The sequence below is a fragment of the Larus michahellis genome, chromosome 11 (genome assembly GCF_964199755.1).
Source record: "Larus michahellis chromosome 11, bLarMic1.1, whole genome shotgun sequence".
Taxonomy (NCBI): domain Eukaryota; kingdom Metazoa; phylum Chordata; class Aves; order Charadriiformes; family Laridae; genus Larus; species Larus michahellis.
In genome coordinates this window covers 19387285-19412493 of record NC_133906.1, presented here as the reverse complement: position 1 = coordinate 19412493, position 25209 = coordinate 19387285, and the positions used below count along the sequence as shown (strand labels likewise).

The following is a 25209-nucleotide window of genomic DNA, read 5'->3' as shown; positions in this document are numbered from 1 at the left end:
TTAAAGGTTGGAAACTTTTCAAGCGTGCTGTGCTAGGCCATTTTCTGAGGTCAAGGGTGCCTGTAGATGCTCAGCTGGAGCCGAGAGGTGTGTTGCATCTCAGTGGCGTGAGATTCCGCTTTTCAGCTGATGGCAGATATCTCACCTGACAAGCTAAAAGCCCTAAAAATGTCCTCTGCACCTTGGGCCTCAGCTCCCAAAGTGGGTGAAGCTCGCAAGCGGCTGTCTGATACCCCACCAACATGTCCTCACAGTGCCCAAATCCCAGCACCTTCATATCCTTGGTGCCAGCATGGGTGCACCCTGAGCTGGTGGGTGATGGTGAACACTGAGCCAGGCCGTTTTACTGTTTGTGTTTTACGGTCCCTGCTTCAGGCCGCCCCGCTAAGCTCTGTGCAAATGTAACATGTGCAGCCAGATCCCCATGGCACAAGAGTAAAAAGCAAAACACACCCTGGCATCGGCTGTGCGAACATCCAGGCGTCTCCTCCGGCAGCTGAGGCGTTCTCCATCCTGGCTCCGGCACCTCGTCCTGCACGTAGCTCGCTCCCCTCTGCTGCCTTGATTTGAACCGGTCAAGTTTCCCTGGAAAGTTGCAGGGGTGGAAACCCATTTCAAATTACCTGGCGTCCCCAAGTCCTCGTTGAATCTCAGCCCTGGCTTGAAGCCAGGCGACGTGAACGGGCGTGCAGCACGAGCGTTCACGCCAGCCATGGGGCTACGGGCTCTAAAAACAGCTAGTGGAGGAGGCAAAAAGCAGGTGGAACATTTGGGGGATGCTGAGGACCCTTAGCGGCAGGGGGACAGTGGCTGTCCTGTGGGACACGTCCCCCAGCGTGACCTCGGTGTGCCGAGCTGGGTGCTTGCCCGCAGACGTGACAGCCAGCAGCTTCCCAAGCGCTGCTGGGCACGAGGTCTGACTTCAGCGGGGTGTTGAACCACCTCATTTGCTCGAAGAAGCATCTGCGAGCTTCAACTTGGGGCTGCTTGGAGCTGATGTGCCTTCAGCCGGCCGGGAGAGGAGCGCGGACACCCATCACGTCAGGCTCGCGGAGGGGTGGAGTAGGAAAAGAAGACCAGCGAGAGAAACTGGCAGCCGTGGAGTTACTTAAGCAAGTCTTGTTTACACGCATTTGCTCCCCTTTATATAATAACCTCGGCTGGTTCTCGGGGAGCAGGAGGGGTTGTGCTGCCCCTGCTCACAACATCTGGGGGTACCCGCAGGGACCCCACATGGCACCTGGCCGTCCAGGCCCTCGTAGCAGCAGAGGTGCCAAGAGAGCTTAGGCATGGAGAAAGAACTGATTTCCATACCATTTCAGGCAGAGGTGCCGCCAGATGACGGCCTTTTTCTATAGATGCCAACAATTTCAGAACAGAAAGGTTAGACCTTTATGTTGCAGTGAAGTTTTTCATCTTACATCTAGGGGCTTTAGTATAGAAAGCGTCCCATTAGGGAAACGAGCCTCTCTAAGGTAGAGATCAAAAAGAAATCTTTCCTCTATTCCCAAGTGACCTTCTTCATGGGAAAATTCAAGCTGCTTTTTCATTCCACTGAAAAATGGAAACAGTTAGAAATCCTGACTTTCCCAGAAAAGCTGATTCCTGCAGCCCTGCTTATGATCTGCTAATCTCTACAGAGAGCCCGGCAGAGGTTTCCTGTGAAACGACTCTTCTATTTTTCGCCCTGACTAATAAGAAAAGCAAAACCCAAACAGAACCCGAGTTTTGCAAGCGAAGGGTGTTTTGGAAGGTCAAGTCCCCGCTTCTGCCCCCGCTCCCTGCAGAGCACTCACACTCGCTCCTCTCCGGGCTGCGTCCTTCTGCAGCTTGTCCCTTCATTCTGAAAATCTGTAAATGAAGACTTTTCGCTAGGTTAATTAGCAGTTGAAAGTTATAGCAGAGCTTTATTCACCGAACTGCTTGGGATTCATGTTCGTGAAAGGGACTCTAAGGATACACAACTTTCACAGCGCCCTTCTCTCTCCTGCAAACCTCTCTAGGACTCCTGCCTTTGCTCTTTCAGAAGAGCAGAGCGGGCTCTTTACTCCCCAAACCTCACCGCAATAACATTCATAAAATCCACACAGAAACAGAGCCAGGCTTCTTGAGAAGGGAAACCTGCAATTTGCCGCGGCAGATCCACCAGGGCAGGTTTCTGGGTGACAGACCTTTCTGCTGAGTCCTGACAACTTGACCTCTTTACAAGGCGTGCGGTCTGGGCGTTACGAAAGGGCGCGCTGGCGGCGGGGCGGGTGACTCACCCACCCAAACACGATTCACCTGCCGTCCGAAGTGCAGCGAGAGGTGGAGGCGAAACAGCCCATGGAAGAAAAAAAAAATAAAAAAAAAAAATGGGCACAGCCAGAAATACTCGTCTGCTCCCTGCCCAGGCCACCACCGCCGCAGCCAGCCAGGGAGCCCACAAGCTGCTATTTCTAATTGTGGTAGAGACACAGCCCTGCTCATCCTGCCTGAAATCCAGCCCAGCGCCTGTGTCCAGGGCTTCGCAGCGGCTGGATGTGGGGAAAAGGGGCTGCAGGTAGAGCCTGAGCAGCCCCCTGCATTGCTCCCCCAGTCTTCAAGGTGCTTCGTTCTCCTCCATGCTCAGACATGGAATTCCAGCCCCTGGCTTTGCAAGAGCTCTTTTGTCCTCATGAAAAAGGACACCTGCCATCAGGCTGGTGGCAGTGGAGATGCTGGAGCTGAAGGAATAAAGACCAGGGCAGAGGATGAGGAAGCTACACTCAAAAGCTCACCTGGAAAGACGTCTGTACAGGAACCAACAACGAGAGCAGAGAGAGGGGGAAAGATCTGCAGCCCCCCGGGCAGCACAGCCGGGGCGAGCACCCACCCGGCAGCTCTTGGCTGCTGGGGAAGGAGTATTCATGGGGGGGACGGATGCTCAGCTGCAGGACCTTGCAGCTTACCCACGCTCGCCCCGGACAACCCCACCAGCACCAGCAGATTCACTCCCAGTGGGTGCCCTGGTGAAGGGGAGCCAGGCTCCTCCACCAGTTAGCACCCCCCTGTCCCCCAGTGAGGCACTGGATGAGTGGGACAAGCTGGACCCTGGACCTGACCTGACCCGGGCAGGATAGAGGCGTCACTGCAGACCAGGCTCTGCCATCTGCAGAGCCCACCCGCCGCCACTTGCAGCCTCCTTTGGCAAAGTGAAAAGGAAGCGCTGGGTCCCCGCCAGCCCTGCTGGCATCTTTGTCAGGTGGGTGGGAGCTAAACAGGAAGAGTGAAAAAGGGAAGAAATGAGAGAGGCGGCACGTACTCCCTTCTTGCTGGGGCAAGGAGCCAAGGCCACACGGGCTGGTGAATGAGCGGGGCAGGGCAGCCTGGTGAGTCCCCGAGCTGCGACGCCACCACGGCGTCACCCCTTGGCCACATGTCCCAGCTCAGCTTGTGAAGCCAGTAAGTTTTCTCTGACCCTGTAGTTACAACTGATTACAAATCAGCTCTCCCCATCCAGAAGATGAAGTGGGTGATGTGACCTCTGGGTTTGGCCCGCTAGGATGGAGCTCCCTGTGGACACCAAGTCCTTTGGAAGTGGTGGAGCTTGCTGCAACGTAAAGGTGGATTCATATCCTCAAAAAGTGGGTTCTGTATGGCTTTTCCTGCTCTAATCGCTTGGTTGTGTTATCCATGCCCTCATGCACTCCAGGATTAGATGGTGCTAAATGAGCCATACTGACTTTAGACCTCTCCATGGGATCTCCTACAGATGGAGGATCTTCACCTGCCCTTGAAGCACCAATGAAACAATTGCAATGCATCAAGGCAAGCTTATAGCACCCTGCACCACAGACCGTGGTTTTATCGCTCATCCTAGGGCTTCCCCTCGGATAATGGGGACACTTCTGACCTTGCTTTTAGCTGTACTGCCTTCTCAGGAGTATGTGGCTTGTACATGACTGCCCATGGAAAAGGACATCTCCATGCATTTTATGTGGGACTTGCTTCCAAGACAGAGTGATAATGTTCTGCCAACCTCTTTGCCAAGATGTTTGGCCCAAGAGAGTAAAAGGAGGCAGATACGGATCTGGGCTCTCCCCCTGTGGCTCTCCAGTTTCCAGGAGTTCAGGCATAAGCCCAGTTACACAAGCAATGAGATAACGTTACATCGCGGCTCCGTGTCCTGCCAATCCGTGTGATAGTCAACTCACTCCTCTAGGAATGACGATGCCTCAGGCAAAGCCTGTATGACTCAGAAGGGAAAATATTAAAGTTTTCTTTAAAGGAAAATATTGACGTTTTCTTTAATTCCCCAACCCTGTTTACATCTGCTCCTCCTTACTGACAGAGTCAGGGCCTCTCTGAGCTCTCAAGCAGCAGAGTTTCAGGACGGGAACAATACGGTGTAATTTAGATGATTGCTCCCTGCCCAGCGCCTCCTCAGCACAGTGCGGACCTCACCAAGGAGCCGGTGTGGCAATCTGCTTGCCTCTGCCCGAGGGAAAGCCAGGCGTGGAGCAGCTCCCCTTACCGCACACAGAGACCTGAAAGAAAAGGTGCTTGTTATAAAAGAGGAGCCAGGAGTCTCCCACGCCACCTGCTTCCACTTCCTTTTGCTTCACTTACCGGGACCAGCTTTGAACCGCGTGTGGCAAATGGAGAAACCTGCTGGTTGGATAACGTCCTGGATCTGGAAATATTGTGACGCAAAGAAAGCAAAAATTCCAGGAAGCTGATGTGTTTGTTGACAGGCTGGGAGGGGTATGATGCAAATAACTCCCTGCATGTTATTTGCACGTACTGAGGTGTAAAAATAATTCCTTAGACCAAGTCTTCAGGCTTGCAGACAAGCCGGGATCCAGGCACAGCGCTGCTGAAAGGGTGCTGTAAGCCGTGAGGTCAGGAGTGGGTCTGCACAGATGCTGAGGCTGGATTTGGCCCTGGCTCTTTGCCTAGTCACCTAGGCAGGAAAAAAACCCTAAAAAGCAACTGGAGCCTGATCCTGTGCAGGCTGCACTGGCTCTTACTCGTTCTCCTCCTCAGCTGGAATGCCGACACGTTCCTCCTTCCACTGCTTTTGAAATGGGGAAACTAGTTTTACTTCTGTGCAACGGGTCTTTCAGGTCTGATGGTGAGAGCCTTGTCCGAGCAGGAGGAGCTCGGTGGGCAGAGCGGGGACAGCCGTGTGTAAAAGGGGTCGTGACATTCCCGGTGCAGGTGCATTTTCCTGTTTAGCAAGTGTTTATTATGGTGCCTTTGAAGACACCCAAAGGAGCACACGGGTCTCTCCTCACTGCACAAAAAAAAGGCACCACTTTGGTAGGTGCTGTCACTCTGAGTCACTCCTTAATCCCCAATGTGTCCAAATCAAACGTCAATGTTTGCAACAAATGTTTTTGCACGAAACACAGCTGGTGTGAAATCCCTGATCCCCATGTTGCCCTGTCAGCTAGCTGGACCACCTTAAGGAGGCTCTACTCCAGCAGAAGCACAAGTGGTGCATGTGGCTGGGAGCCAGAGGAGGAGCTGGTTTCTCCTGCAGCAACACCTGGAGCTCCTCACCCTGCACTGACCCTGGGCTCTTTCCCACCTTTAAAGTGAAAAAAAAATAAAAAAAAATTACAAAATAAATCCTATTGTGCTTTGCAAATAGTTCCTAAACACAGTGTGATCTGTTCTGCGTTATGCAAAACGTGAAGTCCTCATCTGGCCAGCAGAATGGTTAGCATTAAGCATTTAAAGCTTTTTTTTTTTTTTTTCATAGTTATACTGAGTCAGCACAAACACATCAGTGGCAAAGCGAAAGCATTTGGAGTTCAGAACCAGCTCAGCTCTGGATGGAATGAAGAAAACAAATTGTTCTTGCACTGGCGCTAATGAAGCCTGGTTTCCAATGGACTCGCGTGTCGTGGTTGATTGATTTTTAAGTGCATTATGCAAAGGCAGCGGCACGTCCTGTCCTCACCGCTTACAGGGCGCTGGAGAGCCCACACACGTGAGAACACTTGTGGAGTGAATCAGGAGGTGAGGAAAAGAACGAGGCAGGTCCCAGGGAACAGCCCGGTGTCTCTCGGAGAATCTGGCTGGCGTAATGAAAGATGCTCCTCTCCTCTCTTGACTCCTGCTGCCCGTGGCGGAGGGCTGCTGCCCCCAAGCTGAGCCACATGAACAGGTTATGGGAGCACTCTTCAAGCACATTGCTGCAAAGCTGGCCACGATGGCTAAAATCACCCTCATTTCACGGCTCAAGAGCCATAAATGTGTCCTTGAGGGGTAACCTGGAGGTAAGACTGGTGAGAACCCCCTGGTGGCAACCTTTTGTTTAAGTGAATTGTCAGGTTTTGGTGGAAAAACTAGCCATGGCGAGAACTAAATCAAGGGAGGAGAGTGGTGTGAATGAGCCTTGACCATCTGAGAAATGCCCACGGGAGAACTGCTGGGGGAATTGATGTGGCAAGTCCCTCTGGGAAGACAAGCAGAAGCTGATCCTGTGGATGGGGAACATGGAAAATGTCTCCCATGGGGCAGAGTCTGTGACAGCCCCGCGACGCTCCTGGGGCAGCCGTTGTCCCTAATGCTGCGCTCAGGAGGTGTTCGGGGCTGTGCTGCTGAACAGGGCCTGAGACTTCCCCAGTCTGAAGGGACCACTGAAAAAGATAATGGAACAAGCAGCGAAGCCTTCCAAGCCCACAGAAAATACTTAGTTGTCGAGCTTTTGAAACCACTCATGAGCTGTTTAATGTAATCACAGTAGGTTTTGAAACAAAACCTGCTCCACAGCCCAAACCTCTGCCAGCCACTCCCGTAGCGGGGCATGGGTTTCACCAGCACTCTTGTCCTACTGGTGATCTCCCTCCCTGGGCATCCCTTCCAGTGCGTGCATGGGTTCGGTTTGTTTTTGGGGACACGCAAACCCTTGGGGAATGTGCATCATCCTTACATAAAGTCCGATCTACTAAGCTCCAAAGTTGACAGATTTCACCTGTTTTCCCCAGCACCTGCTATGCAAGACTTGCTGGCTCCTCGCTGTGCAGCTGTGTGGTGAGGGGATGTATCGCCCTTGGGACACAGAGCCCACCCTGGAGGTCTGTGAGTGAGGAGATCTTCCCAAAACAGGGTCTGAACTGGTTCAGTTCTGGATAAGCAGAGCATCTAGGGAAGATGCAGCTTCCCATCTACACTGGAGGGACACCCCTTTTCCCCAGAAACATCCTTCCATGACAGGTCTGCCCAGTGGGGTGTGAGAAGGGGCCTTTGATGCACCCCAGCCTCGCCAGCCCTGGCTGCTCTGGGGCACCGCAACACCCTGCACCCCAGTCCTGCTCTGGAGAGCCTCAGCTAGCTCAGGCACCCTGCGCTGCTCCCGAGCACTCCAAACACCATGAGCATCCTGTGCCCCAGCCACGCTGGAGCCCCCCATCCTCCTGGCTAGAGCTCCCTATGCCCCCCAGGACTTGTTCCACAGCACCCCAGACACCCCAGGCAGCCTGCACCATGGGCTGGCTCCAAGGTGCTCTGCTCTGGGGCACCCCAAAACATCTCCCAGCAGTTTGCACCCTGGTCCTTCTTCAGAGCGCCCCAGATTCCAGCCCCTGGGGACTTCGTGCCCCAGCTGGTCCAGAGAGCCCTCCAGCACGCTCCGCGTGGCTTCACACTCGAGTACCCTGACTTGTACCTGCACCCCGGCTGCTCCAGACCCCCCCAACACTCCCGCGTCCTGGCTCCAGGGGACTGGCACCAGAGCCCCCTAACACCCCCAGCACCCTGGCATTCCGGCTCCAGGGGACCAGCACCAGAGCCCCCCAACACGGCCAACACCCCGGCGTCCCAGCTCCAGGGGATTGGCACCAGAGCCCCGAACACCCCCAGCACCCTGGCATCTGGCTCCAAGCAGCCCCCCAGTGTCCGGCTCTGGGGATTGGCACTGGAGCCCCCCAATATACCGGCGTCCCGCAGTTCTGGCTCCGGGGGATCGGCACTGGAGCCCCCCAACACCCCGGCGTCCCGGCTCCCTAAAACACCCCAGTGGCCCACAGTCCTGGCTCCGGGGGATCGGCACCGGAGCCCCCCTGCACCCCCGCGGCGCTGCTCAGCAGCCCGTGCCCGACCCCACGCCGGGGTACCCCCTTCCCCCGCGGCCCCGCATCCCGCCCGCTGCCGCTCCCGCCCCGAGCCCGCTCGGCGGCGCCCCCGCTCCCGCCGGCTCCGTTACGAAACGCGGCCGGGGCGGGGCGGGGCGGCGCAGCGCGGCGGCGGCCGCAGCCAATGGCGTCCCCGGCAGCTCCGCCACCGGCGTCCCCCGCTGGGTCGGCTCCGTTGGGCGGGGGGGGACGACGACGACGGGTGTCGTGCCCCGGCGGGACGGGACGCGCCGGGAAGGATGGGCTGAGCCGGGCGGAGCGGAGCGGGGCAATGCGCGGGGTCCCGCCGGTGGCCGGGGCGTGCGGGCACCGCTGGCCCTAAGGGCAGCTCGGCTGCAGCCGCTGCCATGAGCCGCGGCCCCCCCAGCCCGTCCTCCCCACCCCGGGGGGGGAGCCCCGTCCGGCAGCCCCTCGGCCCCGGGCGGGGGGGCTTGGACCTGCTGCGCTGCCCCTCCTGCCTCCTCCTCCTCTGGGAGCCGGTGACCGTGTCGTGCGGTCACTCTTTCTGCAAGCCGTGCCTGGGCGGGGCCGTGCCCTCCCGCTGCCCCCTGTGCCAGGAGAGGCTGAAGCTGCTGGGCGTCGGGGCGGCGAGGTGCAACGTGGTGCTCTGCGGCCTCCTGGAGAAATGCGTGGAGCGGGAGAGCCGGCTGGCCTGGCTGGTGGCCCGCGTCCGGGACCATCTCACCCGTGGGGACACACGGGAGGCACTGAGGATGGCCCAGAAAGGGGTCGAGCTGGGTAAGCACCACCGGGCCCGAGGGGTTGGGTTGGGGGTTGCGGATGCTGGGTGCGAGGGGCCGGCCCTTCCAGCCGAGATGGGGATGCTCCGGCTGTGCCTCTGGGGCAGGAGGGTACCAATGGGAGTCACTTTATCCCAGCACCGCGGTTGCCTTCTGAGCTTGCACAGTCCACAGGTGGGAGACCCGGGAAGCTGGAAATATTGGAAAGGCAGGTCTGGTGGGGATGGGGAGGGGAGATCCAGCTGCTGGGCATTTCTCCCAGTGTCTCAGGGTGATGGGAGGGGACGGGTGGCTGGAGAAGCCCTGCTGCTCATCCCAGGGTCCGGGGCTGCGAGCAGGACAGGGTGCACAGCCCGTGTCCCATCGGACACATGCTTCTTTCCGGAGAGGAAATAGCAGCAAACAGCTTCTTGCATCTTGCCGCCCGGCAGTATTTCAGGGTCAGAGGAAGAGCTCTGCCTGGGGGGGTGGCCATTACGTAAAGTGTTTGGGACTTTTCCAGTCCGGGACAGACGTGTCCTTGCCCCCAGAGCCTGGCAAGGACACAGCCTTGGCTGAGCTCCTGTACCAGCCCCATGGTGCAAGGCACAACCCCCCTTTCCCCCCCGTCCCCCTTCTGACACCGTCTCTGGCGAGACATTTGCCTGCAGGGTCAAGATTGGGCCCACGGGGGGTTGATCTGCTTTAATGTGTGGCTGTAAGTGGATTTCTTGGAAAGTAATGCTTAAATAAAAGGGGTTATACAAGGCGTCTGGAGCAGGAGATTGGGGCGACGGAGGCAGAAGGTCCTTTCTCCACCAGTGTTTCTATGACAGCAGTCAGCTCTCCTCCTGCAGCGCAGACACTTATTCATCGCCCGCTGCGAGACAAGTGCTGGAGGTTCAGAGTTTGCCTGGAATCGAAGGGCTGAGCGGGCTTGGCCGATGCCGGTGTTGGCAGCAGAGAGCAGGTCCCTTTATGCAACCTCCCGAGGCGTCTGTCTCATGCCTTGCGCACCCGTCCTCCGACACAAACGCACGTGCACAGTTCTCTAGTACTGTTTGCCTTACTGCCAGACTTTGATTGGGGCGTGCAATTATTTACCTTTTTTTAAAAAGCCTCTGTGAGTATAAAGAGGAGAAGTTGCCAGCTCTGTCCTCAGACTTCCCTGTGTGCTCCATTCCCTGAAGGACAGGGGAAGTCTGGCTCAGGGCAATAAGGAAATTGCAATCACAGCCCCAGCTCCCGTAAACCTGCCCTTGCTGGTGCTGCTCGGGCACCGTTCGGGACGCGTTTTACCACTCCAGCAGCCTGCAGACTGCTTTCAGGCTACACAACTTCTTACGGGCTCCCCTTCGCTTTCAAACATAACCACTGATAAATGTTCAACCCACGACAATGGGGTTTTTTTTTTTGTTCAGCATCGCACAGTGCAGCAGTTTGCAGTGCCCCGGCTCAGCGCAGCCTGCAGAGCAGTGCTCTTCACTTGGGAGAAAATCGATTGTCAACTTTTAATCTTCTGTTTTTCTAAAAAATGCACTGTAATGCGTAACACAGGAGACCTCCCAACACGCCTGGAGCCGGGAGGCTGGGGAGCGCTATCAGTCATTCATCAGCTGCCGGGGCCGCCAGCTGGCTGACGTCCCTGATGTCTAATGATATCATAGATCAAAAATAGCTGCAGCAGAAGAGAAATGCAGAATTCATAGCCCCATTTTACACATCTTGTTTTTACCGAATCGGTCGCTTTATTGCCGGGCTGTGCAAATGTTTGAATGCGTTTGCCCACATGGAAGATAAGCCTCTAGACTTTGTACCCATTTGGTCGGCTCTACCTGCCGTTAGGGGCTGGAATATTTCATCGTTGGATGCGTGCTTGTGGGGCAGGGTACCGAGCAGCAAGTTCCCATGTTTCCTGACTTGACCCCCAAAGTTCAAGCTAACTTTATGAATGAAAATAAGCTCTGAGGGATCAGGTGTTGCTCTGCTGCACAACATGGCCAGGGTACTTCGGTGCAGGAGCGTCTGTGGCCGGGCTATCTGCTGCTCTCCGAGTTGCGGTGGCACCTTGAACCCCAGGCAGAAAGCAAGGCCTGCCTGTGCGCTGCGCTGGGCACGGGGACAAAAGGAGGCGATAGCCATGGCCGAACTTCCTGCTCCGTGATAAGACATGATGGGCACCTGGGCACGGTGACAGCGGAGGCAGGCAGGGGTGCGCCAGACGCCGGCTTCCCGCACCCTGCTGTCGTGGGGCTGCTACTCCGGACCTGCAGTTCCCTGGCAGAGCTGCATCAGCGCCGTGTTTGAGACAGGGCAGGAGGAAAGGCTGCCGGGGTTGGGAGTGCAGGAGACATCACCAGCAACGACGTCTCCCCATGATCGCTGCTCGGCTGCTGCCCAGCTCCCCCCGGACTCGGCTCACCCCAGTAGGAGCTGCTGGCCCTTCAGCAAGGAGGTGCTGCCAGCCCCGCTTTGGCACAGTAAATGCAGCACCAGTGCCTGCAAATGGTGCTTAATTTATGATGCAGGTCTGTCCTCAGAGCCAGCATCCTGCTGGTGATGGTGTGATTCGATGACACGGGGACGGGTGCATGGACCCGTTGCCTTCACCGGAAGAGCAGCAGTGCGATGGATGTAGGTCGCCTCCGCAGCAAGCTGTGATATAACGGGGTGGGTCTGGGAATGCTCCGCAGTTCAGACCCACAAATGTAACCACACCTGGTTACTCCATGAGCCAGTGTGTGGGCTTTCGGGGTGCTGCTTGCTCATACTCCCCGACATCCCCACCTTGATTCCCCTGCTGGCGGTGCTGGTAGGAAGGAAGGTCTTTATGGGGTTTCCCTGAGGCAGGAGAGAAGAGGGTCTCACTGCCTGTTATTTAGGAGCAGGCAGGAGCATGTGGGGTGCCCAGCAGCAAGACACTTGGGGTGTCATGGCCAGCAGCACCTGCAGGAGCGGTGCCCCCCTCCATGCCCCCAGGCCACTGAGATCCCATCAGTGACATCTCACTGACGAGGAACGGGATGCTCAGTTCCCTACCTCCTTTTTGGGAAATCTCAGCCTTTTCTCATAATTGGAAACCCCGAGTCACGTGATGGGGGCAGATCCTTGCACCCCTCCCTGGTTTCCCCTCTGCCCCCGGTGGCAGCCAGGTGGGTCGGGGAGGCTCCCTGGTGTTTTGGGATCTCAGGTCTCTGCAGCTGCAGGCTTGTTTGGTAACGTGTTATTGTGACTCCGTGGGTGAATCACATCGCAGAGCCTCCTGTGGCAACAGCCTCCATAGGGACTATGTGCATAGTACAGCCTTTTTTGGTGCATCCCAAAAGGATGGACGAGAGCCCAGATGCCCGTGTGGCTGAGCCCCAAAGCAGTGGTGGGGCCCCTTAGCTGAGGGTGTTCGAAAGAGATGGGGGAAAATGAAGGAAACGTCCTCAAAGAGTTTAAAAGTAGATACTTAGGGGAAATAACTTCCTTGCTGAGGCTTATGAGGGCAGTGATTCCTGCCGAAGAGGAGCGCAGCAGCTGGCGGTGCTCAGTGTGAGGCATCGTGGTGGCATCTCCCTGGCCTCATCCAGCCCCTCTGCCTCACTGCGGATGGACTCATCACATGGGTGACAACATTTCTCTTTCCAGCCCCGGACGCCAGCTCCCTGCGGCTGTGCCGGGCAGAGGTGTTGGTGGCGCTGGGGCAGCACTCGCGGGCGCTGGAGGACTTGGACGCTGCGTGCAGGGCTGAGCCTGGAGAGCACGAGGTGAGCAGAGGGCAGGCTGTGCTCGGAGCCAAATCTCACTGTACGGGAGGAGTTTCCCCCTTTCCTTAATTCTCCTAGCCATTGGATTCATCCTGCTCAGAAATACACTTGCCAAACCCATTAAGTTGCAAGTCCAGGCTGCAAGCTCTGCGTTGCACTGACGGAGAGGTCTGGCACCACATCCCTCCTTGCTCGCGCGCAGGTGGTGAGGGCACGTAGCCGTGCTGGTGTGCAGGATCGGACCTGGGGACTCGGGGAAGGGTTGACCAGGGGCTGAGCTGCCCTTGGAGAAATCAGCCCTGGGAGCTCGCTTGCTGATCTGTGAAGCACTCACAGAGTCGTAGGAGTTGGAAGGGACCTTCGGAGATCATCTAGTCCAACCCCCCTGCCAAAGCAGGTTCACCTAGAGCAGGTTCCAGGAATGCATCCAGGAGGGTTTTGAGTATCTCCAGAGAAGGAGACTCCACCACCTCTCTGGGCAGCCTGTTCCAGTGCTCTGTTACCCTCAAAAACACTCATTGGCAATAGTTCCATGGCTTCAAAGGCAGAAGCCCTTGACTCCTTCTCTAGGTCTCTATAGGGTTTGGTTGCTTGGCTTTTGCAACTGCTGTATTTTGGGAGAGTCCTGTTTTATGGGTACCTGGCTGTGGGTGGACCTGTCTGTTTTAGACATCTGAGCATGGGAGCAGCACCGTGTCCGGGTCCTTTGGGTTGGGACGGGAGCAGGCAGGAGGCTGGAGGCTCACATGGGAGCTGAAGGGGCATGTGCTCAGCTGGTCACTGTCTCTGGAGTCACGACAGGTTTTTCTGCTCTGCAGGGCTTCTTCAGGAAAGGCAAGGTGCTTCTGGAGCTGGGACAGAGAGCCGAAGCCCTGCTGGCGTGGGAGCACTGCCTGACGCTCAGTCCCCATTTCCATCCTGCTCGGAGAGAGATGGAGAAGGTGCGTGGGCCGTACCGCGGCAGCATCCACATGATGGCCTTGTCCTCTGAAGGACTCGCATCCATCATGGTCATGCTGCTCTGGCCAGCACTGGGATTGAGGGAAGTCTTGTCCTGGTCCAAGAGCCTTCCTGTTACTCCGATACAGGTTCACCCGTGCAGAAAACTCCCCTTCCTCAGTATATGTCTTTGAGTCTCAAGTTTTGCAGGGTATAGATGCTGACATGGCGCAAGGTGGGCTTGGAGGCGTAGTCACCCAAGGTAAAGTAGCCAGCCGAAAGCTGCCACTGGACAGCCAGTGTCTTTTCTGCACATGATTTCAAGCCAGCACCCGCTCGTGGAGCAAAATCACTGGTAGGGCCTCCAGCAGTGTCCCTGGCATGGGGACTTCATGCCTTGAGCGGTCACTTGCCCCCCAGGAGCGAAAGGGCAGGGGAATAGGCAATGACCTTGTACCCTGCACAGCTCACTTCCTTCCTGCTCTTTGTAGGTGATGGAGAACACGGGTCTCAGCCCTTAAAATACAGCATTTTTTTCACTGCCTTGTGCTGCTTCCTTCCTTATGCAATGCTAAGGTATTTGTTTGACAGAGAGCTCAGTCAGCGCTGAAACAAGTAACCCTGACGTGCCCTGTGGTGAGCAGGAGACTGCTCTGGGGAAAGAGGGAGCCTGGCAGCCCACCCACATCCCTTCCTCCTTCTCCCAGCACCCCCTGAGCCCCACTTTCTCCTTGCAGATCCTCATGCGAGAGGAAGCTCCTCGGCCACGCACGGCTGCTGTACGCCAGGGCGATGCTCACCGGGGCTCGACTGGTGCCCAGGTGGATGGAGGGAGCCCTGCGCTCCCATCCTCCTCCCCAGGAGCTCAGGTAAGAGAGCCTGCAACCATCTGAGACTGTGATGGGACTTAATGTCCCTCTGGGACATCCCAAATTGGGTTTTTCCAGTGATGGGAATGGAGGCGTGATAAGGGAAGGTTGTGCAGGACCATAGCCATGTGTGTGTGGTTGTGTGCTGGGATGAGAAGCTGCAGGTAGCGGAGGGTGGGAGAGCAAAGACGCCATTGGAGCTGATGCCGGGGGGACTGGGGAAGGAGAGGAGGCTCTTCCTGTCTCCTCCTGTCCCAGTTTTATTCTGCAATACTTCTGGTAAGATTTTAGACTCATTATTTTTAAAACACTCAAGTGACATATCATTCAGAAAAAAAAAAGTCAGCTTTAATGTGGTTTTTTTTTTTCCGTCCAGACCCCACATTTGAGAACAGTTCAGACCATTAGCAGCTAGTCAGGGAAGCTCACTTTTGCTCCTTGCCTTCTATAGGGGAATTTGGCAGGTTTGGAGAGAGGGGGAAATCAGAGAAAATGCTCTCAGATACACCCAAATACCGTGTGGAACATCTGGACAGACTAAAGCCATGTTTTAACCATGAGGTGGGATGTCTGAAGGCCACACTGCCCCGTTGTCCCTTTGATGCCAGATGATAATATGCAGCAATACACCAGAAAAACTCCCGGTGCCATCGGGCTCGGCGGGGCGCGTGGGGCAGCGTATTCAAAGGGAGAAGAGGTTTTGGGGTCGATTTCATCTTTGCTGTGTCTAGGATCAGGAGGGAGAGCCAGCAGATGGCAGAGGGGACACTGGGCCTGAGCATGGCCGGGGAACAACCACCCTTTCCCAGCTGGGGCGACGGCAGGAACCGGAGACTTCGTCAGAGAGGCAGGACTGGCAGTTGGTAGGTGAGTGTCCTCAGAGGTACTAACATCTCATCTCATGCAAAATACCTGTTTAAAATCTGCTTTGGCACTGAAAACTTAGTGCTGGGGTTGTGTGCCAGCTCAGCGAGCAGACACCCCAGGGACACCCCTCAGGGCAGCTCTGGCCAGCACATTTGCCGCTCCTCACGCATGTGAGGAGGATCCGGTCTTCCTGTGCTGAGCTGGTGAACGTACACCAAACCTTTGGGTCTCACTTCATGAAAGGTTCTTGCTGAAGCCAGACATCCATTTTTCCCTGTGTGGAGCCAGGGAGAGGCTTCCTTTGGTTCCCATGGGTTTTAGCTCAGAATTTAAATTCCCTTGCGATGCACGCAGCATGTCATGTGTTGGGAGAAGTGACACCTCCGTTGGCATTAACTTGCCAACAGTGTCCGGTCAGATGGCTTCTTTGTACGTGGATTTGCATAAAGCAGTGATGGTGCTTTTTGGCTGGTCTCCAGACACCTCCGTCTGGGAGCTTCTTATGTCACTTCATCTCCCAGTGCCTCAGTTTCCCTGCCTGCAGAAGGAGGTAGGGGGATACCACCTTCCTCTGCCAAGCACCATGAGTCCCACTGATGTAAAAGCTATGGATGAAGAGGGACAGGTTAATAGAGGGGTTTATGTCGCATTTCCTAGCAGTTTTGTTTTTAACTTTCAAAGCACTTCGTGTAGCAATTAACTACTTACACCTCAGAACAAGGTCAGAAAGCAAAGATTAATTTTGAGTATTGAAATGGGGGGTCATCTTCTCTTTCCTTCTCTGTTGCCGCTAGATAATGAAGAGGACACAGCAGCAGCAAAGTGCACCCAGCCATGCGTGGAGGAGCTGCTGAGCGTGTCTGACTTGGAGTGCTCCCTCTGCATACGGTGAGTTCTCCAGCGGGAGAGCTTTTAGGATGAAGTATTAGCACCTGCTGGGCTTTCTTTCCTGGTGTGGATCTTTCCTCACATCTTAATAGCAAACTCAGTCCCCGATACTGCTGACGCGCAGGTTTCAGCAGAGATAAGAGATGAGAGGGGAAGACAGGGGCGTGCTTTGCCCTGCCAGGCTGTAAGAGCTCAGATTGCCCTGTCTCAGGGTGCAGCATCCTTAGGTCTGTATCGATGGGGACGTCGGTGTGGAGGTGGGGATGTCCAGCGGGGTCAAAGACTGAAAGCGATGTTTGCCCTGTGTACCTGCAGGCTGGAATGGAAAGGTGTTGCCCCAGGTACATACCATCCCTGATGGGGATGTTGCAAACCCAGAGGGGAGCGTTTCCGAGCTCTGTGCCTGCTGGAGGCGGAAAGGGGGACAGGGTAGAGCCCGTGTCTATCTGCTGGGGAAGGGCTGGGTGCTGCCACAGGGCGTGCTGAAACCAGGCTGTTGTTTCTGGTGTGTCCCAGGACCTCGAGCAGTTGTGCAGCTGGCTGCTGGCAGAGGTGTTGCACCGCTGGACCCGCAAGATGGTCGAAGTCTCTTGTGTCATGGCTTTGTCCAGGTCTGGGCATGGCACAGGAGAATGGCAAAGTGGGGAGAGATGTCAAGATCTGCATTATGTGAATTAAGGTCTCTTCTGAGATCAGGGAAACATAATGTTTAGGAGGAGCCAGGGCTTAGTGCTGAGCAGGGCTTTCCTGGGAGCTTCATTTCATTTCTGATCCTGGAGCTCCCTGTGAGCAACCCAAGTGCTTGCTGCTGGCTCTGCCCTTGGAGCCCAGGAGAAGGCGGCACTTTCCCATTGACACCTTTTGGGCTACACACCACTGTGGGTGTCTGGGGAACCGCAGCCCTGCTAGGACCAAGAGTTGCCATGTGTGTACTGATGGTATCCATGAGGACCCTGCAGGGACGGGGAGCAGTGCTCAGGTCCGGGGCAGTTCTCTTCTTACATCATTGTGCAAGTCCAACAGTCTGAGCCCAGACTTCTAATTAAAGGAATAGTCCAGTTAGGAGTTATACTTAATTAACAGGAGTTACGAGCAAAGCTAAGCCAATGCAGCTTTAGTGAAGGTGAGTTTCATTCATAGCCATGGGCTACCAGGGCTTGGAAGACACAGAGTGAGATAGCTTTCCACGGCATTGCATTCCTGCAGCATCGCTGTCTTCAGTGCAGAAGGCTGGGGAAGGCAGCAGATTTCCCGTGAAATGGTAGGAGGGGACATGGGAAATGTCTTGTACCTGCTGGAAGCAAAAGCTCTTGTTCTCAGCAAGGGGATTCAAGGAAGGTGCAGGTACAAGGCTGGGGATAGCCAGAAGCTGCACCCGTGGCTTTGCCCACCCTGACCTGCTCGACCCTTGCAGCACCAGCCTGGGCCTCTGCAAGTCCCTGAGCGCTTTCTGGGACCCCAGCACTGTGGGGCTGAGACCAGCCGCGGTTTCCAAAGCAGGGTGCTGAGCTAGGCCTGGGGAACACCAGCTTTGAGGGTATCCAGCCCCGTGACAGAGGCTCTCTGAAGTCCCTCCGCTGGGCTTAGCTGTGCTTCTTCCCCCATGGTACTCTCCCCAGTCTGTTAACTTTGGTCCCTTTGCAGGATGTTCTTCGAGCCAGTGACGACGCCGTGCGGGCACACCTTCTGCAAGGAGTGCCTCGAACGCTGCCTGGACCACCGGCCCAACTGCCCCCTCTGCAAGCAGAGCCTGAGAGAGGTGAGGGCATGTGTCCCGCGGGATGGAGCCCAAGGGATGGAGCGTGCCCAGGGCTGGGGTGGGAAGGTGCGATGCTCTTACGTTAGCAGCTCCCTAGCATGGAAGTGTCAGCTCCACTCACGTGGGAATGACCAGACAGTTGATAATTAAGACCAAGAGATTCATTTCTACAAGATGCCACGGTGGTTTAGTGAGATTGTAAACAGGACTGAGAGATAGAGAGAGAGAGAGAAAGAAAGAAGCGAATGCTAATTACTTTTAAAAATGGAAATGGATGGAAAACCTGCTAGCCTGGAGATTTGATTTAATCTTTAATGAAAAGGGATTCGGATGAGACCGTCAGGGAAATTAGGTTGTCATACAAGGACTGCATCACTGTCAGAGATAGGACGCAGCGCTGGACGGGCCCTGGGTCTGAGCCGCGTCTGGAGGTCTCGGTGGAGCTGACATCCCATCCTGCTAGATGGCTCAACATCACTCAATAGATTTCATCCCTGACTTTCTCTGATCTAAAATTACCCTCAGCTCCAATAAAAGTGAGCATGATTCAGAGTCCGGCAGGGCCTCAGGGCTCCCCCCCGGCTCTTCTCCAACCTATTTCTGGGTCTAATTTCTTTTAGTACCTGAAGGCTGGAAGCTACAGCCCCACCGTGCTGCTGCAGGACATCATGCTGGCCACCTTCCCCGCACAGCTGGCCGAGCGCCGGGAGCTGCACCGGGCTGAGATGGCAGAGCTCTCCAAGTAAGCCCGGACCTGCTCCAGTGTGTGTGTGTGTGTATGTGTACATGGGGGCTGGGCGGGTCTCCAAGGGGCCTGTCCACTCCACACACCGTTGCCCTGGCTTGGTTCTGCTCAAGTGATGTCTGTCCCACTTCAAGGGCCATGTTACAGCAGTGCTGGATGGGTGCGGACGTGCCCCATGGGGCACCTGGGGATGAGGGGGCATCTCTGCAAGAAGCTGCTTTGTGGATAGAGTCTGTCCTTGAGCTCTTGGTGGGCCTAGTGGAAGCTTTGGTCTTGCTCTGCATCGGAGCATCACTTCTTGGGGTAAAGGGCACATCTGGTTTGGGGGAGCAGCTGATGCAGAGCCTTTGGGATGGGATTTGCTCTGAGGCGTTTCATTGTGGTCTTTCTTCCTGTCCCTCAGCCTGACCAAGAACATCCCCATCTTCGTTTGCACGATGTCCTTCCCAGGCATTCCCTGCCCTCTGCACGTCTTTGAGCCTCGCTACCGCCTCATGATCCGGCGGTGCCAGGAGACGGGCACGAGGAGGTTCGGCATGTGTATATATGAGAATGGGAAAAGGTGAGCTCCTGGGCAAGGCAGCTTCCCTCTGTCCCGGCTGATGTGCCCCTCTCTGCCCCAGCGCCAAATGGCTAAAATCCAGAGTAGTTCAGAGAGAAGGAACCAGATGCAATTTTCTATCCCACCGCACCCTGCAGATAAAACCAGCAGGGAGGTGGCGTGTTCCCCACAGCAGAGTGAAACGGGATCTTGCTGCCTCCCGGCATCACCACCGGCCAGGCAAGGAATGGGGCCAGCGCTGGAGCTGGGCAGAGCCAGCAGTGGCTGTTAAATACGATGGTCTGGGAACAGCTTCTGGCTCAGGACATCTCTGAGCTGCATCGTTCCCTGGCCGTGTCCTCCAGCTCCTCTTAGTGAGCACTTTAAAACTGCTGTATTTCTCATACTCTGTCCTTAACAAGCTGTGAGAGGACACTGGGCTAAATGGGTTTTTGTTTGGTACAGCGTGGCCATCCTTATGTTCCTGGTGGCACCTCCAGATCTTGGGTGGGCTCAGTCTCCAGGCTCCTAACCCAAGTACTCTGTTAAATACCTGTATTTACATGACATATCCCCCCTGTGCTCCAGTCTTGTTCAAGTGAAATGGTAAATAACATTTTCTGGCCTTTGGGAGGATGGCTCTGCAAGGGATGGTGTCTGCAGGACCACTGGACATCAGGGCAGCGTGGGGACCTAAGTCCTTTTGGTATATGGCAAATCCAAAGGAGTGCAAGAAGCGTGCTCGCTGTTCCCTGCCCTCTTAGCAGCAAGTAACGCAACGGAGTTGAGTGAACCTCCGAATTTGCTCCCTTCCAGCCAGCTTGTTCCTGGTCCTTTTCTTCCTTTGGAGGTGGTGTCTTCAGGAGAAGCAGCTCTCCCAGCACTGGTATCCCAGCTCAGCCCTTCTTTTCTCTCCCTGGCTCCCTCCAGTTTTGCTGACTATGGCTGCATGCTGGAGATTCGGCAGATTGAGCTGCTGGCGGACGGGAGGTCCTTGGTGGACACCATTGGCAGGCGGCGGTTCCGGGTGCTGAGCCGGGGACACAGGGACGGCTACAACACTGCCGACATCGAGTACCTGGAGGACAGGAAGGTGAGACAGGGGCAGGGCATCAGCCCCCACTGTGGTGGGACAAAGCTTCCCCATGGACACCTTCTGCATTCCTCTTCCCTCCACGCAGGTGGCCGGGGAGGAGCTGCAGGAGCTGCAGTGCCTGCACGAAAACACCTACCGCTTGGCTCAGCGCTTCTGTGAGCACGGCGACCTTGCCTCCAGGCACATTTTGATGCAGCATGGACCGCTGCCGGAGAAGGAAGAGGACATCCAGGTAATGCCCTGTGGGAAGGGATGCTCTAAATAGACAGGGTACCAAGAGGGCCTCTGAAGCAGCACCGTTCCTGCACTGACCATAGAATCATAGAGTGTGTTGGGTTGGAAGGGACCCTTAAAGGTCATCTAGTCCAACCCCCCTGCAGTGAGCAGGGACATCTTCAACTAGATCAGGTTGCTCAGAGCCTCATCAAGCCTGGCCTTGACCATCCTGCTTCCCTGCTCGGCTCCCTGCCCCAGGATGAGCAAAACAAACCCTGTTTTCACTCCTGTTTCCAGTTATGGCATCTCTCACTCAGAGAGATGGTAGAGCTTATTTCTTAGAACCGTTTTAACATCTCTTTATGGTTTTAAACGGTTCTTGGAAACTAAGCACTGAGTTTTAAAAGTTTTCCTGCAGTCTTTTGCTAAATGACAACTGAGAAACTGAACTGCCTGGGTTGGAAAACACTTGGGAAAGAAACACAAATAGGCAAATAAACGAACCCCACAGCTCAGCGAGTGTGTGGTCTCCTTACTCGCGGTGTTCCTCTGAGACAGCCATAGCTGGCCAGAGGAGAGGAGCTAAGAGGGCAGGATCCAGTTTGCTTATTAAATTGCTCTGACAAATTCAGATTCTGGATAGAAACAAAAATCCCCAAATTTAGTTTTCACTCCTTTAAGAAAGTGTTTCCTGCCTGGACTGTTACAAAGACGCTCTTGCCAGGCTAAGGCTGTCCTGGCCAGCAGCCGCATCAACACTCAGAATTACACAGCGATTCACCCTTCTTCAGCTGAATTGTGCATTTCCCTCTTAGTTTGGCTCGGCTTTTAAAAAAGCCGGTTTACAAAAGCGCTGCCCAGCGGTTGTGCCTTCCTGGCCTGCAGCTCGCCTCTTGGAGTGATGATGAGGCAAATGCCCCGAAAGACACCGGCCTTGCAGGATTTGGCTTACGTTTACAAAAAGCATTGCCTTAAACAAGGAAACGCACAAGATATTGCTTTGTCTCTTTAGTATAGTCCTTTTCCTGGTTACATCAATGTCTGGAGACTCCCTGGGGGATGCTTGTCTGGGAATTAAATTGGTTTATCCAGCAATTTTGAGCCTGGACAGACAAAAGGGCCATTCAGAGGAATACTTTAGCCAAAGCTGGCATTGCCGTCCTGACCAAAGCAACTGTTTCCCATCAGTGATGCCGCCCAAAGGCCACGTGTTCACCTTGCAGTTCCTGACTTAGGGGTCTCTCCCTCTCTCCCCTCCAGGCTTCAGCAGATGGTCCGATGTGGTGCTGGTGGCTCATCTCCATCCTGCCTCTTGACCCGTCCTACCAGCTGAACCTCTTCTCCACCACCTCCCTGCGTGCCCGCCTCACCCAGCTGCAGCGCATCCTCGCTGCCCTGCTGCAGCAGCCCCCCGCCGGCCACCCGCTGCCCGAGCGCAGCCCCCGGGGCCGCGTCTGAGCCCCCCCGGCCTCTCCGCAGGGGGAGACCCCCACCCCCTTGGGTTTCTCTACGTGTTGCTTCATGGGTTTGCGTGTGGTTTGAGCCCCCCTCTCCCCCAAAAGTGACCTCAGTGATGAGCTGGGCACCCTCTGCCTGGCTCGGTGGGGCCGGTACCGCACCAGCAGTGACACTACACACACTACACCGTCCACGCCACCTCTGGGAGCTGCTCGGTGACATGGCCGTGCCATGCCATGCCACCACAGAGGGGACCGGGATAGAAAACTGGGTTGTGTCTCAGGAACCAAAGTTACTTGCTGAGCTGCTTCAGTGCTGAGGAGGATTCTCCTTAGGGCAGAGGGCCGAGAGCCTTGGTTTTGGCTTTTCCACTTTGAAGGACAAACTAGGGGATTTTGGTACATGGTCCTGCTCCGTGCAGCAGATTTAGAGGCTTGGGAGAGGTGGCACCAGGAGGCAGAGAGGTTCTGATGGCTTATCCCAGACTTGGGAGCTGATGGCTCTGCCTCCTCTTACGACTTTGACTTAATTTCTATTCAAACAAGAAGAAAAGTTAAATTAAACAATCTGAAACTCATGGTCCTGCTCCTGACCACCTCCGTGACCACATGACGAGGAGATGATTCTCTCCCAATGTGCCCGGGTCTGGCCGTCCCCTTCCCACCGCTCTGCTCAGTTCTCTGCCATGTTTGCTGTGCCGAGCTCATCGGCCACTTCCCCGGGCTGGAGCCGGGCTGGAGGCTGCCAGACGCTTCCCAGCTGCCGGATCCACTGCCCTCAAGTGCCGTGGGAAGTGGGGAGGGATTTGGCATCGTTGGTGTTTTTCCCCCTACCCAAAGGCTGCTGTTCCTGAGCCTGGCTGGGTTCAGGTTGCAGAGTCGGACCTGGGGGCTGGAAGGAGCCGATGGCACGAGGAAAGTGGTTTTGTGAGACTTTCTGCTCCTTGGCTAGTGCAATTTTCCTGTGTTCAGTGGTTTTTTGTGAACTTTCTGCCTCCTCAGGATAAAAGCAGGATCTAAGCTGAGGCCAGATCCTTGCACTTGGAACCCAGAACAGTTCAGGATCCCCCAAAAGAGCACAGAGTAAAGTCAGAGGGAGCTGAGCCTCTGGAGAGGCGGGGAGGGGGTAGGACCGGTGACCGAGGCTGTGAGCCCCCTGTCAGGGGAGCAAGTGCCTGTCTGCAAGTGCCTGGCTGCTGCTGGTCTCTAAACACGGGGAAAAGACTGTCCCCCTTGGACAAACCAGGCTCTCCTCCATGGAAATCCTGAAGGTTTGGGATTTTTGTCTCACATCAACCCAGGGTTGAGTTTTGGGAGTGACGTCCATTTAGTCGGTGGATTAACATTGCTTCCAGAGTTTTGTTCCTGCTTTTCTCAAAGGCTTCGCATCCCATCTGGGGGGTCGGTGGGCTGTGTGTGGGGGAGAAAATCAGGCTGGGGCTGATTTTCTGCACAGGTTGCTGGGCTGAGCCCGGGGCAGGAGGCTCCGGACACAGCTTCCAAGAGGTCCCTGCCCAGAGCCACCACCTTTCCCTGTCCTGCTCTCTCCGGGAGTGAGAGATCTCAGTCCCTCCTCTCCAGCAAAGTGCCTCCCTGGAGCGACAGTCGGAGGGGAGGGCTTGCTCCCCAGGGACCGGAGTGAGCGCAGGGCAGCTGAGGACAACTCAAAGCTGGATTTGCTCCTTGGAGCAAAGCTCCCTCCTGGGAAGCCTGGTCGTCCCCCAGGGGGCTATATCCCCGGAATGTCGGATCGGGTTGGGCAGGGGTAGGTGATGGAGGGACACCTCGCAGGTGCGTGCAGGTGGAGTGATGCCAGTGAAGTCTGGGAAGTGCCTTTCTTTTCTGCAGGGTCAATATGAGCTCACCCAGTGACCCCTCCACCCCGAGCCCCTCACCTACCCCCCGAGCTGCCTGTTCCTCGGGTGTGGGAGCTCCCTGGGCCACCGTGGGTCCCTCCAGCAAGGGGGAGGCATGGGGGGACGCAGGGGAGAAGCGTGTGTCCACACCGTGTCCACGCTGGGGGAGAGCCAGGGACCAGAGACACATCTGCCTGGCTGCTTTGGGAAGGGACTCGTGCAAATCCCTCCGGTTTGCTCGGAGCGCCTTTGGGGTTTGTATTACTATGTTTGCTGTTTGAATTAAATTGTCTTCCTGGTCATTGAAATAAAGACGGGGCTTTTTTGTTGTTGTTTTGTTGCTGGTGTTAAACCTTTAGCTGCTTATTGATGAAAGTGCTTGGGCATCACCGGGGAGATGTGGGGATGCATGGAGAGGTGAGACCCTGGCCTTCAGACAGCAAGTTAGACACAGTGAACACAGTCCAGCAGAGGTAGGTGGCAACAAGGGAAAAAATAAAGTGGGTTTGCTCACAGAAAGTGAGCACATGGAACAAGGCAGGAGGGACAGGCACCTGCCAGTCATTGCAGCTAAAAAGGCTTTGGGGAAGGATGGGAACTGGGAGACAGGTCTGATAGAGGTGCTGACCAGTGTGGGATGACCCTGGAGGCTGTCTGTCCCTCGGATGCTGGGGTGAGCATCTGTCTCTGTCCCACCTCTGCAGCCGTGGGCAGAGGGCTGTGAGCTGGGAGCAGGTTTGCTTTTGGCAGCCGACATTAGGGATAAGTGACAATCCAGGGAGACGTGCACAGGCTCTAAAATGAGAGGGTGGCCCTGGATGGAGAGGGGACGGTCCTCAACCTTGAGCATGGGGATGTCCTGCCGGGACAGCACTCACTTCCCACCTCACCTCTTCCCTCTACCTCCCAAAAGTGCCATCCCAAACCAAGGGCAAGAAGGGAACTTGCTCTGCCCAGCCCTGCTTTGCACCCTGCCTGGGACCTGGAACAACTGTGGAAGAGAGAGAGAGGGCTCAAGTGGTCTGAGATGGTGGGTAACCCTAAAAATGCCCCAGGGCCTTTGCCAGGCCATTAATAACTAGCTCCATGAGGAATTATACCTTGAATTTCGCCCCCAGCAATTCTCTACAGAAACAGCCGTGCCCTGGTGAAGCCCAACTGTGCGCTTTGGCCGATGCCAGCCCCTTTGGTGGCTTCAGCAGCCCAGGCCTTGTGGCCAGCTTGGTGGCCAGCGTGTGTCTGAGTGTCCAGGAGCCTGGAGCTGGCACTGGATCCCTTTGCCGTGTTGCCCTGCTCCCACTAGGTGTCAGGAGGAGGCTGAGTGCGGGCGAGGAGGAAGGCACAGCGGAGGGGCTGTGCAGCATAAGCCGCTGCCAGAGCCTTGGCCATGCTTTTCTCAC

At 55.8% G+C, this 25209-nt stretch overlaps 1 protein-coding gene across 1 annotated transcript; it reads left to right on the top strand.

Moving 5' to 3' along the window:
• The first annotated feature begins 8279 nt into the window (after positions 1-8279).
• On the top strand, positions 8280-24142 carry LOC141749811 (LON peptidase N-terminal domain and RING finger protein 1-like). The gene is made up of 12 exons (XM_074603939.1): positions 8280-8843; positions 12458-12576; positions 13395-13517; positions 14253-14384; positions 15116-15251; positions 16046-16139; positions 17784-17898; positions 18519-18640; positions 19047-19205; positions 20115-20277; positions 20366-20512; positions 21757-24142. Exons 1-12 carry the CDS (start codon positions 8453-8455, stop codon positions 21952-21954), a joined length of 1899 nt encoding a protein of 632 aa, XP_074460040.1. The 5' UTR covers positions 8280-8452; the 3' UTR covers positions 21955-24142.
• The last annotated feature ends 1067 nt before the right edge of the window (positions 24143-25209 follow it).